This window comes from Cyclopterus lumpus, chromosome 3, assembly GCF_009769545.1.
Source record: "Cyclopterus lumpus isolate fCycLum1 chromosome 3, fCycLum1.pri, whole genome shotgun sequence".
Classification (NCBI taxonomy): Eukaryota; Metazoa; Chordata; class Actinopteri; order Perciformes; family Cyclopteridae; genus Cyclopterus; species Cyclopterus lumpus.
The window spans coordinates 10,881,474-10,896,968 of NC_046968.1; the positions used below are offsets into that span (position 1 = coordinate 10,881,474).

The window sequence follows — 15,495 nt, forward strand, 5'->3', positions numbered from 1 at the left end:
GAAGATACTCCGATATCTCATAAACACGCAACAACGGACCTTTCGGTGTCAAAGATAGAGCAGGTGTCCACAGATCAATAGTGACTGTTATTTCACAACCTTTAAACCACCTTCATTCCATAGGTTAGGCCCACTTGTAAATGTCTGTGTCATGCTTTGCTGTTTGATTCATGACCTTCTTTGTCCTCTGATTTTTTTACCCATGACAAAGAAAATAAAATCTTTAAATCTATGTGTGGTTATGCAACTTGACTCACGCTAACAAAGTCGAGCATCTTTCTGCACATCTCTCTCTCTCTCTCTCTCTCCTCTCCTCATACTCAAGAAAGTACCGTTAAAGGGAAACTACCTTTTTTTTTTTAAAACATTGCCGAACATGTTGACAAATGTGGCTCATGCAGATTATCATCTCAATTTTTCTTTGGTCTCATCTGGCAGCATTACCTGCTCATAGTTTAGGGATGATTAGTCTTCGTAGTGGAAGAAGTTTTCAGTTTTTTTACTCAAGTAAAAGCTACTAACACCACACTGAGAAAATACTCCTGCATTTTACTTAAGTAAAAATATGTATTACATAAGTAAATGTACTTAAAGTATCAATTGTAAAATTACTCACTGTGCAGTAAAATGTTCCTTGTCAGTTGTATTACTATTATATGTGATATCTTTGAATTAATATTACTGCATAAAGGAACACTTCATCCTTCAGTTGATCACACACCTTCTAAATCCCGAGGTACGTGGTTTTCACTGGACAAGAAGGGTGTTAAAAATACAAAAGGTAACTAAAGCTGTCAGACAAATGTATTAAAGTAAAAGGCACAACATTGGGCTGCATAACAAAGGGGAGGAGTGTTGTCAGGTAGCACGAAATGGAAACAAGTAAAGTACACGTCTTGAAATTGTACTTCAGTACCACCGTTTAGTTTATACTGTATCTACATACCCAAAACTGTCAGTGACAAAGTTGTTACTAAAGCAGGACACTTCTAAAAAAATATCTGGAGAGTATTTTTTTACTTGTTACCGTCAGCAATACCACCGCTAATAGGATGATGATGATGATGATGATTATACTCACAAATCTGCTGAGTGTAGTTTGTTGGTTCTTAGTTTACACTTTATGCAAACACTCTCACACACACACACACAAAAGGTTAGAAGAATGAATGTTATGTATATTCAGAAATCAACACTGTGCCCAATGCACAATACAGAGGGTGACCCTCAATATGAGCCAACTACCTGGACACAATTCAAATGTGCCAATTAAATGAATAAAAGGATGTTTGTAAATCAAAACACTAAACAGAGCCGTAAATTAGAAAGCTTTTTTAAAAAGTCAAGAAATTCCTGAGAAATGTGAGAGGGCGAGTTACTCGTATTGGTAGAGGGGATAAAAGAGCCATTAGGTTGTTAGTTGCTTTTGTTTGTTTTACTACGATTACACAATTAATTTTCATATACTCCAGAGAAAGTACTGCATTCTGGGAACAGAGTAAACAAGGAGTACAACCAAGACAATTCTTCTTTGTCATCTTATTTTTAATAAATAAATGAAAACGGCCTTTCTTTGTGCCATGGCCGTTTCTACATTCTGAACGCTAAGACATTTAAGCAGACATCAGAGGTGACACAGTTTGACATTCAATAACTAGTGCAGGATTTTACTTTTTAAATTCATTGTGATGAGCATTCTCTCTTCTTGTGAGCTGCTCTCTAATATTTCATTATCTCCATTATTTACTGTTTACGATATTATACCAGAGTTTAAATATATTATTAGATTTGACAAGAATGGAGAGCCAAACATAATAGCTAAGACAGGTATAGTCTTTGTAAAATGAATATTTCATGTAACATTAAAGACTGTCCTCACAGCTTAATTCACAGTCATACAATATTTTCAATAAACTAAAGTACCATTGATTAAATACAGCAGATAGAAAGTTTGCACTTCAGTAAGGATTTTTAGGGGAAATGGAGGCAATACAAAGTTTCCTCTATTAAAAAAAGAAGTTAAAGCTTCAGATTTGGTCGCTAGGAATGAAAAAAAAAAGTAAAGAGGAATTCCATTGACTTTCATTCATACAGACAGTAGAGAGGAAGTATTTCTTCATAATGCATTAAACACATCAGCACTGGAAGGATATCATTGTGCTATTCCAGTGAACTATGGAGTGATTCTTTAAAGTCAGATAATGTTGAGCCTTTACGGAGAGGGTTTTAGCCATGTTGCAACATTATTTTGGCATGGGTTATTAAATAAGACCTTCAACAGTATAGAGTATCAGTTCTTGGATCGTCACGGTTTGATGCTCTTGACGTGGAGAAACCGTGTGGAGAATTAAGACTTTACTCTTTCGTCTCGCTGCCGGTTTTGAAAGAGTTCCCGAGGAACCTTTTGTCCCTGAAGCCGGTCATGTGATTGTTTTGCGTTCGGCCCGGGGAACCCACTTGTGTGTGGTGACTCTCCACAGCACTGGTGCCAGCAGCAAGCTGAGGGTGGTGACACTGAGAACCAGCAGGTACACCTGAGTAGAGGGAGACGTAAAAAGTAGATAGATTATAAATTATTATTTTTTGGACTATTTCTTTCTAAAAAAACAGAGCTTACTACTCTGTTTTAGCTAAATTATTAATTGATTTGACATATTTTCTATCAGGACCAGCCTTCAAATAACACAGTTGTTAAATCATGCATTAATAAAAAAATTATGTATTTTCTGATTCGAGCCTCTCAAGGATTTGCTGCTCTTACATCATCATTAAGCTGCATATTTATAGCTTTTGCCAGACAACACAAAGCTTGTTGAAAATTTTAAAATGTAATCTTGGGCCCAAGGAAAATGGCATTATATAGAGTAAACACACACACACACACACACACACACATATATATATATATATATATATATACACATACACATATACTGTATATACACATACACACAGTCACTGACCTCTCTGGAGATGATGCCAGTACGACGCGCACGGCTGCCCAAGACGAAGGAGAATTCGCTGACCTGAGCCAGACCGGCTGAGACAATCCAACGTATGTGTCGAGAGCCTGCAGGCAAGATGGCCGACAGCACCACTACGGCCATCACGAACTGGGAGGAAAATTAGGAGTAAAGTGGAGAGAGGAAGGACTGAGAGCGTGGAAAAGGTGAACAGCAGACGGAGAGGAGCCAAAAGAGAGAAACGGCGCTGTACCTTCATAATGACGAGTGTGAGCGTCAGCACCAGCAGGATGGTGAGTTCATACAGCACGAATGTCGGGAACACGTGGAGACCTGCAGCGTCACAAACACACAAGATGATTAAGGGATATTATGTCAATAAATGGAACATGATAACAAAGCTGAGTTCTGTCTTCAATTGACATGTAGCGTCCGACCGATAGAGGCGAAGAAGATGATGGCGAGGAAATCTCTGATCGGCTCGATGCATCCCATGACCTCCGTGGTAACCATGTGACCCTGTGTGGACAGCAGAGCTCCAGCCAGGAAACAGCCCAGCTCCATGGAAATATCCAAAAACTCTGTCACCTAGAGTATCAGTCAGCGAGAAATGAAACCAACACCAACAACTTCTTCAGGGGAGATCAAATAGTACTGCACAGGAAGAGACGATATCAGAGGTTTGTAGAGAAATGCTGGTTAAAAGCAAAGTGCATACCGTCAGCATGAAAAAGACAAACGCTGCCATCCCAAGCACCAGGATCTCTTTGTTGCCTTTGCTCTCAGCATGCAGCTTCTTGTAATACGGGCCAATCAGGAATGATTTGAGTAACAAACACAGCAGCAGTACAGCAGCCAGAGAGACCAGGACCTGGGCCAGGAGGTAAAGCACGTGGAGACTTCCAAACAGGAAGCTGTGAGTCACAAAGGGAACACTAGATTTAAAAAAAAGTTGTGTGTCTGTTTGGTTGAGAGAGGACACACGCAAAAGAAAAAAAAAAGAAAACCGTCAAACTGACCTGTCCAAGTCTCCCTTCTGTGTCTGGATCATAGTCGGCATGACAGCGATGAAGAGACCGAGCTGAACATCTTGCATCACCAACATCCCGAGGAGAACGCTGCTGTAGTCCAAATCACCTGTCACACACACACACACACACACAGACAGACACACACATTATTGATCATTGTGTCATCAAGATTTGCTTTGAAAACAATATTTCTAATGAATATCTACATACCTTCTTTGTCCCCTCTGCTTCCCCCCGCCAGGAAGCGAGAAACTAGCGGAGTGCTGGACAGAGAGAGGCAAGTGGATATGAAGACAGTCTGGGTGGGTCGAATATGCAGGACATGTCCCCACAACAAACCGGCCCCAACCATCAGCAAACTCAGGTAGCACGACCCCTGGACTGATGTCTTCCATACCTACACACACACACACACACACAGTATGTGTAGCAGCCCACTTTATGAACTACGTAACTAAGAAAAAGTAGTTATATTATAATCTATGACAATTATAATGAAAAAAATGGTCATCAATTAAAACATCCAGGGACATAAAGTGATTTAGAAGGATTTTCAATGAACATTATCTTTGAACAGATATTGGCCAATTTCCACGGAAAGTAACATCAAATGTCTCACTATCTAACATTTTATTTGGTGGTTATTTAGTCATTAATGAATCAGCAATTTGTCACCTCAATGAGAGATACAATCACTGTCTTACAATCAAACAATCTGGATGTTTAAAGAGCTTCCGCTTCTACAGAAAAAAAAAAAAAGGACGTTAAAAAAAAGCCAACGCCTTGCTCATTTAGTCACCAATATCAAAACCAAGTTTGAGGTCATTTAAATTTGCATGCCCATAAAAAAAACACGACATTAGTGTGAGCTGCTTACGTCTTAAAAGTCTTGCACTGCTTGCAAAATTAAACTTTGATAAAAAAGGACTTTATTGCACAACTTTAAACTCAAATCCATCTTGTTTACCTTTCGGAGTCGCTCAGGTGAGAACTCCAATCCCACCAGAAAGAGAGTGAAGAACACACCCAACTCCCCCAGAGTTTCCACCTGGACCATAGACTGCAAGACAGACACTGACATGAACAACTAGCACAGACTGGTGTCGTTGTTAAAGTCTCTCTCACACACACACACACACACACACACACACACACCACATACCTTGATGCTGTTGAGGCCAGATGGACCTAGCAGGACCCCGCAGATGATATATCCAAACATGGGAGGAAGTCCGACCAGAGAGCAAATCCAACCACAGGGCAGCGACAGCATCACCACCGACACCAAGTCCTGCACACACAGTACGGCTCAACTGTACGAACTATTAGAAACAGTCCTATTCTACGTATTATGGAGGATTCAAAACTAATCAGAGCTTCCACTTTTTCTGAATTAAAAAAGGATCTCATCTGAGCGGGAGGAATGAACTGACTTTGATGAAGTGATGGTCTGCTCTTGGCATCGTGGAGTCTCTGGGTTTGGTCAGGACATACTGGTTGTTCTGCGAGTCGATGAGCATGCTCAGACCTAGGTCATCCTCCACATCCTTCTGCTTGGACTTGTTCTTCCTCTTCCCTCCATTCTCCTCGTCATCCTCCACTCTCAACACTGCTTCTACGTTTACTCCTTTCATCTGCAAGAACGGTGAGCATAGAAGGAGGCGCAATTTGATGCTTTGTCTAACAAGAATGTTTATTTTGCAATCACAAGTCTGTTGGTATCAACAACATGAATTGACCTGTTTGTTGTTGTCGAAGGCGTGCTCCTCGATCTCCTCCTCCAGCCGGTCTGCTGCCTTCCTGACGCCCTCCAGGATCTCATCCAGCATGGACAGAGTCTTATTCTGGGCTAAAGCGCTCTTAACAGCTTCCTGCTGGTGCTTCTCAGCAGCCACCAGCTCCACGTACTCCTGCTCCTCCTGAAGGGTAAGAAAGCCCAATAGACAGGTGTGTATTAGCAAGGAGCTTTACAAAAAGGGGTGGGCGATGTGGTTGAAGTAAATATCGTAACATTTCTCTGCTATTGTCGTACATCAAAATATGATATGTTGATAGTTTTAAATTACGATCTGCCTGAAATCATTCATTTGGACAACAACGATATAATCTAGAACTGAAGCTAGTGTTAAATTATTTGATCGATCTTTTTTTAATAAATCGATCAGTTATTTAAGTTGTTTAGTCAAGCAAAAAAAAAAAAAAGGCAAATGTTGTTTGGATCCACATCCCGCTTTTTTGTGTTTCAATTTAGTTTTTAAATCTAACATCTCTTGAGTTTAAGGCTGTTGCTCGGCAAAACAAGACAAGACATCACTTTGGACTTCCACAATCTGTGACGGACAGTTTATTATTTTTGACATTTTAGAGACCAAAAAAATTATCAATTAACTAAACAAATATTGTTATTATTTAAATCACTAATTAATAAGTAAATCAAATATTGAATTACCATCACCATTGATTCTAGGCCTTTTGCCGAGATGTGTTTCTATTTCATGTGTTTTGTATGAGAAACCCCAATCTTCGTCTCCATGAAGCACCTCACCTTTATGGCTGCCTCCCTGAGGGCCTCCAGCCTCTGCCTGCTGCTCTCCTTCATGTTAACCACATCCCTGTAGTCTCCCTGCAGCGCCCTCTGCAGGCCGTGCACCGCCTGAAACACCAGGTGCTCGCTCTCATTCATCTCCTTCTGGAAAATCTCCAGCGTGTGAACCTGAACGCAAACAGAGAGATACCGGTAACAGCAGTAAAATATCTGACTCTTTAACGGAGGCCCCGGTATAGGATCGTCTTTTTGAAACACTACACAAGAGAAGTTTACGTGTCTTCATCTAATTTGAGATTATGCTGCTTTTTCTGTTTTAAATCATTGTACATTTTGTATACTTTCATTTTGACCTGATAGTTGGACAGAGCGGCTCTTGTTTAAAACACAAGATTAAAAATAGAAATTGACTGATGGATGAATAATGAAAATAATTACAAGTTGTAGCTCCAATACAACTACGGCACCACCTCTGTACATGTGAACAGGTGTAATTGTTCAGCTATTGTGTCAACACACAAAAGAGACAAAGACACCTACTTTACAAGGGTTGTACAAAATAAAGCTAAACATTCCCTACAAATCTCTAGCGGCCCTTTGCTCCGTCTGGTATGTATTGTCAGTCTGGTACCTGGAAGAGTCTTTCTGGTTCTGAAAGGGTCTGGTCTTGTCTGACAGCATCAGCAGCGGCTGCCAGCTTCCTGACAACCACATTATTCTGACGCAGGAGTCCCACCAGCCGCTTGCAGTTGCTGGTCACCCAGCTGTGGCCATGTGTGGCCCCTTTGCTCGGATAAAGCTTGATGGCGCGCTGGGCCACCTGGTCCTTCTGGTCCTTCTGCAGCACGACAAGTGCCCCCGCCGTGCCAAGGCATAGCAGCCAACACATGACCTGCATCCAAACCACTACTTCCGTCTCCACCAGGGTGTGAAGATTGATGAAGAGAAAGAGATCTGGGAAGAGAAAAAGAAAGAGCATGGTTGTTACAAACATCAATAGCTCAATAAATCTGCAGATGATTTACTCCTGTTTAAACAATGTTGGCTAAAAACTGCTCCACTGGCTGCTTTAGTAGCTAATTGCACCTTGTAGTTATGTGTTAAGTGCACTTGACTGAGCACCTCCCCGTGTACAGAAATGTCAGAGTATGCTGCTATTCTGCCAATTTAGGAAACTGCTTTACTGGACACAGCATGTCCTCCTGTGTCTCCCGACACCGTGTGCTTGCTTACAAATAAATGACTGGGTGCATTCAACTTGTTCTCAAGCAGGACCGCACCTTGTGAGCATGAGTGATGTTTACTTTCCAAACTCCTCCTACGTCCTCCTTTCTTGGATTGAACTGCAGGCACTGTTGCAAGAAATCAACAGCAGGTTTCCTGTTAGCTGGATTCATCTATTTACAATGAGTCATATTTCACAAGCTGATCGCATACAACTGTTGTGTGTGTAAAAACTAATGTAACAAGTAGCACTCATATAGTGACATATGGTGGGAAATTAACACTTAAATACAAGCCTCTCAAACATGTTATGAAGTACAGTACTTTTTAAATACATTTACTTTCCAATAACAGCTGAATACATTTTTAAAAGCCTGTAAATAGGAAAGACAATGCCATCACTACAATACAAATATAACATAAAACATGGCAGGCAAGAGTAACATCATAGAAAGCAGAACACACAGACCCCAGACGTGACTGGTACGTCAGGAAGCCCCGAGGGGAGGTGAAACTATGAATTAGTCTGATGTCCCAAACACAGATGACTCGGATGTTTTCACCGAGCACATGAAGGGCGAAAGATAAATACAGAACGGCTGCGACTACCTGCGAAATGTGTGCACCGTCCTGGCTCTCAACTCCCCTCCACGACTGAAGGAGAAGCCGAGGAAGAAGGGAACAATCATGCTGTTGTACTTCACCACCACCACCGACACCCCACTCCTCCCCTCTGCCACATAGCTGAAGCCTGCGTCGGTGCAGGCGTTCACCGGTTCACTTGGCGACCAACTTCATGTTTACTTCGCCCTCCAAACGTCGCTGTCAGTACCCGAGCCAGCAGAGGGAACAGTTAGCGGTGCTTCGTCCAGGTAGGTGCGACGCCCGTTGTCGAACCCCGTGGGAGTATGTCGTCTGTCGGGTTCAACCCGTTAGTGTGTTCCGAAGCTGTAAAGCTACGTTAGAGAGCTGTCAGAACAGCTCCAGCCAGCCGAGCCCGCGCGCTCTCGTGACACCGACGGCAGAGCTAACGCAACTTCGCTCACGCTGGCTAAACAATCAGTTAGTGCATTAAAACCAGCAACTTTGAACACGGCTCGTCGAGACGTGTCACGGTGTGACGTCAACAATGTTGGACAAGCCGCTGTCACATTTGTTTTCGGATATAATAGCGTCGAGATAACTTTGATTTTCAGATTACTTCCGAAACATTTGATCAGCTTTGATATGGGAGTTGTAGTTTTTCAGGTGCTCGACCGCGTCAACAGCTCAGTTACCCAATTTTAATTTGAATGGTTACGTAACGTTATACAATTTTGTTTTAAAAACAAAAACGAGTTTCATCAAATGTCATGCTCACTCAAAAACATGTGTAATGTGTTGCTAAGAGACCGTTTGATATAAAGTCGTGTGACATTGTGCCTTAGATGTCTTTCAGTATTGTTCACTTTGAGAACAAAGTAAGAATTCGTCCTGAAACAGGTGTCTATTACCGCAGAAAGGCATCAAGCTACGGTGTTATACAAAACTCGGGGCCTGTGGCATGTCAGCGCTTACAGAACTACATTTCCCATGAACCAGGTGCCCCGACGGTAGCGCAGTTCTTTTCGCGCATGCGCACCAGGGGTAATTTGATACCAAGTGGGCCAAAACAGCGTGTGATAAAATGGTAGGTAAGATCAAACATGAGGAACCAGGGCAATTGTTTAACTCCGTTAAACAAGTCCAAACACCGACAATCACTACCGCGAGGGGGACACGCCGATAGAGGGGGTCGGGGTGTCCTCGGCCAAGTGTCGCATTGACAGGGTGATGTGTGTCGGGGAATATGAGGGAAATGGAAGGTCAGTTGTTGGTATTTTCAGATCGGGCACTCGCCGCACGTACCTTTCCCTTTTTGGTAACGAGCCTGTGGGGCGTCCCGGGGTCAGCAGAGAGCCTGCAGGATCAGACGGCCCCCTTCCTAGAAAAACTGGGTCACCAAACCCCGGCCTGTCACGGTGAATTTGCCGTTTGATCATCGAGTGGGTCAGGTCTGCTTTTCTGCAAAGACGTGCGATCCTCCCGATGACCGGCTCGATCAAATGAACACGATGAGGTATTTCGGTCAACTAACGGAACCCGGTGGCGGTGCATTTGGGAAGTGACAGTGTTTTCGTTTCCCGTAATGCAATAGTTCTACTAATGTGTCGGCTGTTACATTGTACCTCCCGTGGTACGAGTCTTACTTTTCTAAGTCACCAGATCTTATGGTCACGGCACGTGTTACTGACGCGTAATCCAGCTCCAACTGTGTTGGTGTGCAGATTGAGTGCAGGAACTAGTTTCCAGCCCCGGATATTTGAACACAAATCAAATCAAATCTTTAGAAAGTTCCGGCTGTGTGTTGTGCAAATGGCGTCATGTATGTCTGTGCATCCCATTTAACGAGGATGGATCCCCACCTGTCCCAGGTGTCCAGTCCCCCAGGGATCCGGTTGCGTGTACTGTAGCACTTAGTTTGTGATCATTTGATTATTTATTTGGTTACATGCACACCGAATGCACAGTCAAAACAACACCGAGTGCTTCTGCCCTTTTAACATATCCTCAAAGCCCTCTGTCAAAATTCAGCTTTTAAGTATTTTAATATTGCAGTTGATAGGGTGCATGTTCCCAACCAATGTGGGCCGGTAGTATTCTGGTGTGTGTGTGTGTGTGTGTGTGTGTGTGTGTGTGTGTGTGTGTGTGTGTGTGTGTGTGTGTGTGTGTGTGTGTGTGTGTGTGTGTGTGTGTGTGTGTGTGTGTGTGTGTGTGTGTGTGTGTGTGTGTGTGTGTGTGTGTGTGTGTGTGTGTGTGTGTGTGTGTGTGTGAGAGAGGCCTTAACAGGCCACTGCAGCCCTGCACCTACCTTGTGTTCCTGCTTGTTTTGCAGCACAAGTTGAAGTCTTCGCAGAAGGACAAGGTTCGGCAGTTCATGTCCTTCACGCAGGCCGGGGAGAGGACGGCCGTGTACTGCCTGACGCAGAATGACTGGAAACTAGAGGTCGCCACAGACAACTACTTCCAGAATCCAGACCTCTACTACAAAGAATCCATGAAAACCACAGTGGACCGCAAGAAGCTGGAGCAGCTCTACAACCGATACAAAGGCAGGTGTTCACAGAGCTCCAGTTTGGTATCGGCGCAGTTTGCTCGACCCTGTTTTGCTCACTCTTCTCGGCTGTCTTTGCAGACCCCCAGGATGAGAACAAGATAGGTATCGACGGGATCCAGCAGTTCTGTGACGACCTGATGCTGGACCCGGCGAGCATGAGCATACTCGTGGTGGCGTGGAAGTTCAGAGCGGCCACGCAGTGCGAGTTCAGCAGGAAAGAGTTCCTGGATGGCATGGCTGAGCTCGGGTGAGCAACACGGATCACACTGAAATCCACAATCTTTGACACGTTAAGGATATGTTTGTTAAGGTGTGATTTAAACCGAGCCCAAATATTGGTTCTAAAATATTCTGTTAAATGTGAGTGTCCTACGACAACGAACATAGTAATAAGGCTCTGCTGTTTTTAAATACGGTTTGTGCGCGCAGCACATAATAACAGGATTATTTTCTCTCTCTGCCTCGTCTAGCTGTGACAGTCCTGAGAAACTCAAGGCGGTCCTCCCCAGACAAGAGCAGGACCTGAAAGACACAGGGAAGTTCAAAGACTTCTACCAGTTCACCTTTAACTTTGCCAAGAACCCCGGCCAGAAAGGTTTAGGTAAGCATTAGGAACCTCAGGGCATGTAGAAAAAGAAACGCTTGTGACATTGGGTTTTGGCCAATTTCTTATTTTATTCAAAAAGACCAAACAAAATTGTAATAATAATAGAAAAGTTGAAAATCGCACTCTACTTTGTGTCCCAGACCTCGAGATGGCTGTTGCTTACTGGAATCTAGTTCTCACAGGTCGCTTCAAGTTTTTGGATCTCTGGAACCGCTTCCTGCTGGTGAGAGAGGAAGTCTTTGTTTTCACCCTGTTATTTATTTTTAGTATGACAGCGGGACATTACAAAAATGTATCGATAGTTTAAAAAATATTTTTTTAGATTTTTAAGGGCCATTTTCTGTCCATTTCATTTTCAAACTACATATGAAGAAGAAAAAACAAACACGTTGACAGAATACAGTCAAATACAACAACGCCACAAACAACAGCTTACAAAAATAACCAGAGAATACATACGTTGACTTTCAATGCACAGGGATTTCTAATATTGTATTCACTTTTAATTCTCGCTCTTTTCCCGTTGCCGTGCTGCATTCAGGAGCATCACAAGCGCTCCATCCCCAAGGACACGTGGAACCTCCTCCTGGACTTCGGCAACATGATCACGGACGACATGTCAAACTATGATGAGGAAGGTGAGGTTGTGAAAGCAGGACAAAGTGATGTGTACACACACACACACACACAGTCCTTCTTCAAGTAGCTAATATTCTGTTATTCCTCTCTGTCCCCTCTCAGGGGCCTGGCCCGTCCTCATCGATGACTTTGTGGAGTTTGCTCGGCCGATTGTGACGAGTAAGCGCAACATGACATAGTGTTTGCCCCGGCGTCTTGCAGCGAACGGAGTTTGTGTTTCTCCCAATTTACTTCTTTTTTTTTGAATGAGGATTTTTATACAAATGAGCCAAAAAGAGAGTTCTTCTCAATCAGCCTGTCCTGCAGCTTGTCGTTCTGCATACGACGCCTTGACTGGGGGGAGTGACCACGAAACACCAGTTCGGAGAGGAGAGGAAGGGGAAGGGGAATCAACAGGACGGAGATAGTTATTTTGTTTTGTTTGGCAAGGACGGACCTTTTTGAAATTGCAATATGGAAATGATCGGTCACCCAGGGGCGTGGCTACAAAACTGCTGCTGCGGACTTGGCTCACCGACCTGCACCCTCGGCACAGTGAGGAGGGTCAGTGACGGTGAACTCTCAGCACACGCAGGGGATTAAGTTCTGGATACAGTGGGATGTGGCCTCAATTGTGAATGGAACAGTGTGTTTTGAAATCTGCATGTTTCTGTCAGCTAGCGCGAAGCAGTGCCACGGACGTCAAGGGGGGGGGGGGGGGTCTGTTATTTTCACTGAGATTGTGAATGTGTAGCTCTCTAACAATCACACTGAGAGCGAAGAAGTGTGTGTGTTTTAGGGTTGGGGGTTAAACACATTGACCCTATTACAATACAATGCTAAATATTTTTTATTTGGTTGGACTATTATTAGAGTGTTAGAAAAAAAGAAAGGATTTACCCAAATTGAGCGACAGTGGAACATTTTTCTATTCTCACGGAGAACTGGGAGAGCGGCCTGCTTTTCTAGCTCGGCACCAGCCGAATCCCCGTTGTGACAGCTGCACCCATAGGAGTAAGAATAGATTCAGCTTTAGAGGAACACATTGGGGCATTTATCATCATGATTACTACATAAGAAGCTTTTTAGGATCCTCACCTTTTTAAAATTCTTCTGCATTACATATGTGGTTGACGTTAGTTTTGCTCTCTGTGTGTGTGTGTGTGTGTGTGTGTGTGTGTGTGTGTGTGTGTGTGTGTGAGCTGCTGTACACAAAGAGTTTGTCAGAGTGACAGTTTTCTATTTTCCGGGTGATTTTGCCGACTCTACAAACTGCACTGATTTTACACTTTCTTTCTGTTGTAGGTTTTCTTTTATCAGGCAGCACTAAGCTACAGAGCTCTTCAGTTCAGTTGAACGTGGCTTCACAGACACATTAGACTATTTAAAAAAAAAAAAAAATGAACATCTGCATCCCGGCGCCGATTCATTTTTAACAGTTTGTTTACACCGTGTGATGTTTTAGGTCTGTCGCTCTCCACGGATCAGTGCCACAGAACTCCGAAAGAGAAAAACGACGTCACTTTGAGAACAATGCCTTTGCTGCCATCAAGGGGTGCGATGCTTCTCTTTCGTACGAGACTGAGTGTGGCTCTTCAAATGTCATCATGAACACTCGCTGCGGCCCGCTTTCTTGGCTAGAGAGTGCGACAGAAGGTAGAGCTCAGGTACCAGTCTTCCTCTCCCGGTCACGGTGAGCAGCAGGCGGCTTCCTGCGCTTGCATCAGTATATCGCCATCAAACTATGCCAACTTTCTTTCTCCCAATTGTTTACACCGCGATAAGACCTTTGCCTTGTGTTGAAATAAGGGTGGATTGTTTCCCTGTATCAAATGTCTCATTACTCATCAACTACAGGGGGAATAATTGCCTTTGGTTTTACTGTGTGTGTGTGTGAGAGAGAGAGAGAGAGAGAGCAGAAGGACAGTCATAAACTATTGGTGTGCATGAAATTGAGGCAAATCAGCGTTATTATGATTTCCGTCAAAGACGCCAGCTTCATCATGTCTGTAAAACAGTCACTGTCGTAGCAGCTGGTAAACATGTCACATTGTTGTAACTAGTCGAGTTGGAATGAAACATCGAGTGTGACTTTCTGACTGTCAAAAGTTGTGCACAAACTTTTCTCGGTCGAGACGGCACGATGGTGTGAAAGCGTTTCCCAGTTTGGTTGTTGTTGTTGTTGTTGTTGACGTCACGGTCCGACATCGTCCGTGTTTCAAAAGCAAGTATTCGGTTCGCTGACGTGTTGCATTTGGTACGTTTCTATTTGTCAAATGTGTGGTCAACTGTTTCAAGTCGTGCAGATCATTCTTATCAAAACAGTATTAATTTTGCCGACAATGAAATTGTGTTGTTATGTTTTGTCACAGAAGCATATACCGTACATTGTTTTCTTCAAGAAAAGTTGTCAATAAAGCATGTTGTTTTTAACAGCCTTGTAAACGACGCACCTCTGTAGGAACAGCAGTGAGTTCTGACAGCAAATGTGTGTGTCGTTGTCCGACACAAAGATGTTGAACGCTGCTCAGCAGCATTGTGTGTTGTGCTGAAATCAGTGTCCCGATATTCATATTTTTCTAAAATCAAGATGAACATGAATGCAAAATTGCAGCAAAACGTGCTCTGTGTCACTGATTCTTATTGTATCAAAGAAAACTTCACCCAGACAAGAATGTTATTTTGTTAGTTTGTATTTAGAAAATGTGTATTAGTTACATTATAGCGAAATGTTTCTACGTTATGGTCCCACTAAAGGGTCAATACAATGATCACGTGGAGTTCAGCTAGACATTTATGATACGCAGAAGTCCAGTAGAGGCCCAGAAGAAAGTAATGGCACTAAGGATTGAAATAAAAAAAATCTCTGTGTGCGTGTGTGAGAGAGAAGAAGAAAAAAAATGTCAGCTTGGTAACAGTTGTCCCTTATCAGGTTGCATTCCTGCTGCATATCATCATTGGCTCCCCTGGTAATGCTTTGTCTACTGTTACTCTGGGTATGTTCATGGTGACATTCACCAACAGATAAATCATTAAAAAATAAAAACTGATTGTGTCAAAAGGGTTACCATCAAGACAGGTGAAGAAACTGAGAAGCAGGGGAACTCATTGGCTGCAGTGCACATAGCTGGAGAGGAGATGAATAACGACATTTAAAATAGTGATGTAAAGCGTTGAGCTGCAATAGAGGAGGAGTCTCCTGGAGTAGGGATGATGCTCCATACTTACCCTTCTCCCACAGGGCCGGCTGGGATGTCAACAAGGTCCAGCACCAGCTGACAGGCTCCAGCCCAGCAGCTCATTAGCATCTTTTCCCATTATCACTCCACACCCCGCCATCCAGCTTTTCGGCTTTAGGGCCATGGGGATTG

General features: G+C 43.3%; 2 protein-coding genes across 7 annotated transcripts; one reads left to right on the forward strand and one right to left on the reverse strand.

Moving 5' to 3' along the window:
* Positions 1-1,489: 1,489 nt before the first annotated feature.
* tmco3 (transmembrane and coiled-coil domains 3) lies at positions 1,490-8,972 on the reverse strand. 4 transcript variants are annotated; one of them, XM_034560591.1, is made up of 15 exons: positions 8,373-8,487; positions 7,820-7,891; positions 7,171-7,493; positions 6,540-6,707; positions 5,734-5,913; positions 5,428-5,628; positions 5,157-5,285; positions 4,962-5,054; positions 4,205-4,391; positions 3,983-4,100; positions 3,682-3,898; positions 3,401-3,551; positions 3,217-3,296; positions 2,964-3,113; positions 1,491-2,534 (listed from the first exon to the last, which is right to left on the reverse strand). In XM_034560591.1, exons 3-15 carry the CDS (start codon positions 7,435-7,437, stop codon positions 2,421-2,423), a joined length of 2,055 nt encoding a protein of 684 aa, XP_034416482.1. In that variant the 5' UTR covers positions 7,438-7,493; positions 7,820-7,891; positions 8,373-8,487; the 3' UTR covers positions 1,491-2,420. The 4 variants fall into 4 exon arrangements, with proteins under 4 accessions (XP_034416489.1, XP_034416505.1, XP_034416482.1 ...); XM_034560606.1 differs by having other exon boundaries at positions 1,494-2,534; positions 3,682-3,877; positions 8,373-8,972; XM_034560598.1 differs by lacking the exon at positions 7,820-7,891 and having other exon boundaries at positions 1,490-2,534; positions 8,373-8,480.
* On the forward strand, positions 8,523-14,558 carry dcun1d2b (DCN1, defective in cullin neddylation 1, domain containing 2b). 3 transcript variants are annotated; one of them, XM_034560637.1, is made up of 8 exons: positions 8,523-8,635; positions 10,678-10,894; positions 10,978-11,146; positions 11,370-11,500; positions 11,647-11,729; positions 12,048-12,144; positions 12,248-12,304; positions 13,590-14,558. In XM_034560637.1, exons 2-8 carry the CDS (start codon positions 10,720-10,722, stop codon positions 13,733-13,735), a joined length of 858 nt encoding a protein of 285 aa, XP_034416528.1. In that variant the 5' UTR covers positions 8,523-8,635; positions 10,678-10,719; the 3' UTR covers positions 13,736-14,558. The 3 variants fall into 3 exon arrangements, with proteins under 3 accessions (XP_034416528.1, XP_034416518.1, XP_034416537.1); XM_034560627.1 differs by lacking the exon at positions 8,523-8,635 and adding an exon at positions 9,341-9,432; XM_034560646.1 differs by lacking the exon at positions 8,523-8,635 and adding an exon at positions 9,442-9,607.
* The last annotated feature ends 937 nt before the right edge of the window (positions 14,559-15,495 follow it).

What these genes read in the sequence shown, in the direction of transcription:
- dcun1d2b (XM_034560627.1), top strand. An exon ending in GTCAAACTATGATGAGGAAG is followed by an intron (nt 12,145 to 12,247) that starts GTGAGGTTGTGA and finishes GTCCCCTCTCAG; the next exon opens with GGGCCTGGCCCGTCCTCATC. An exon ending in TGCTCGGCCGATTGTGACGA is followed by an intron (nt 12,305 to 13,589) that starts GTAAGCGCAACA and finishes GTGATGTTTTAG; the next exon opens with GTCTGTCGCTCTCCACGGAT.
- tmco3 (XM_034560598.1), bottom strand. Translation starts at nt 7,437, where the DNA reads ATGCAGGTCATGTGTTGGCTGCTATGCCTTGGCACGGCGGGGGCACTT. An exon ending in CAGACCATCACTTCATCAAA is followed by an intron (nt 5,286 to 5,427) that starts GTCAGTTCATTC and finishes CTGTGTGTGCAG; the next exon opens with GACTTGGTGTCGGTGGTGAT. An exon ending in CTGGCATCATCTCCAGAGAG is followed by an intron (nt 2,535 to 2,963) that starts GTCAGTGACTGT and finishes CCCTCTACTCAG; the next exon opens with GTGTACCTGCTGGTTCTCAG.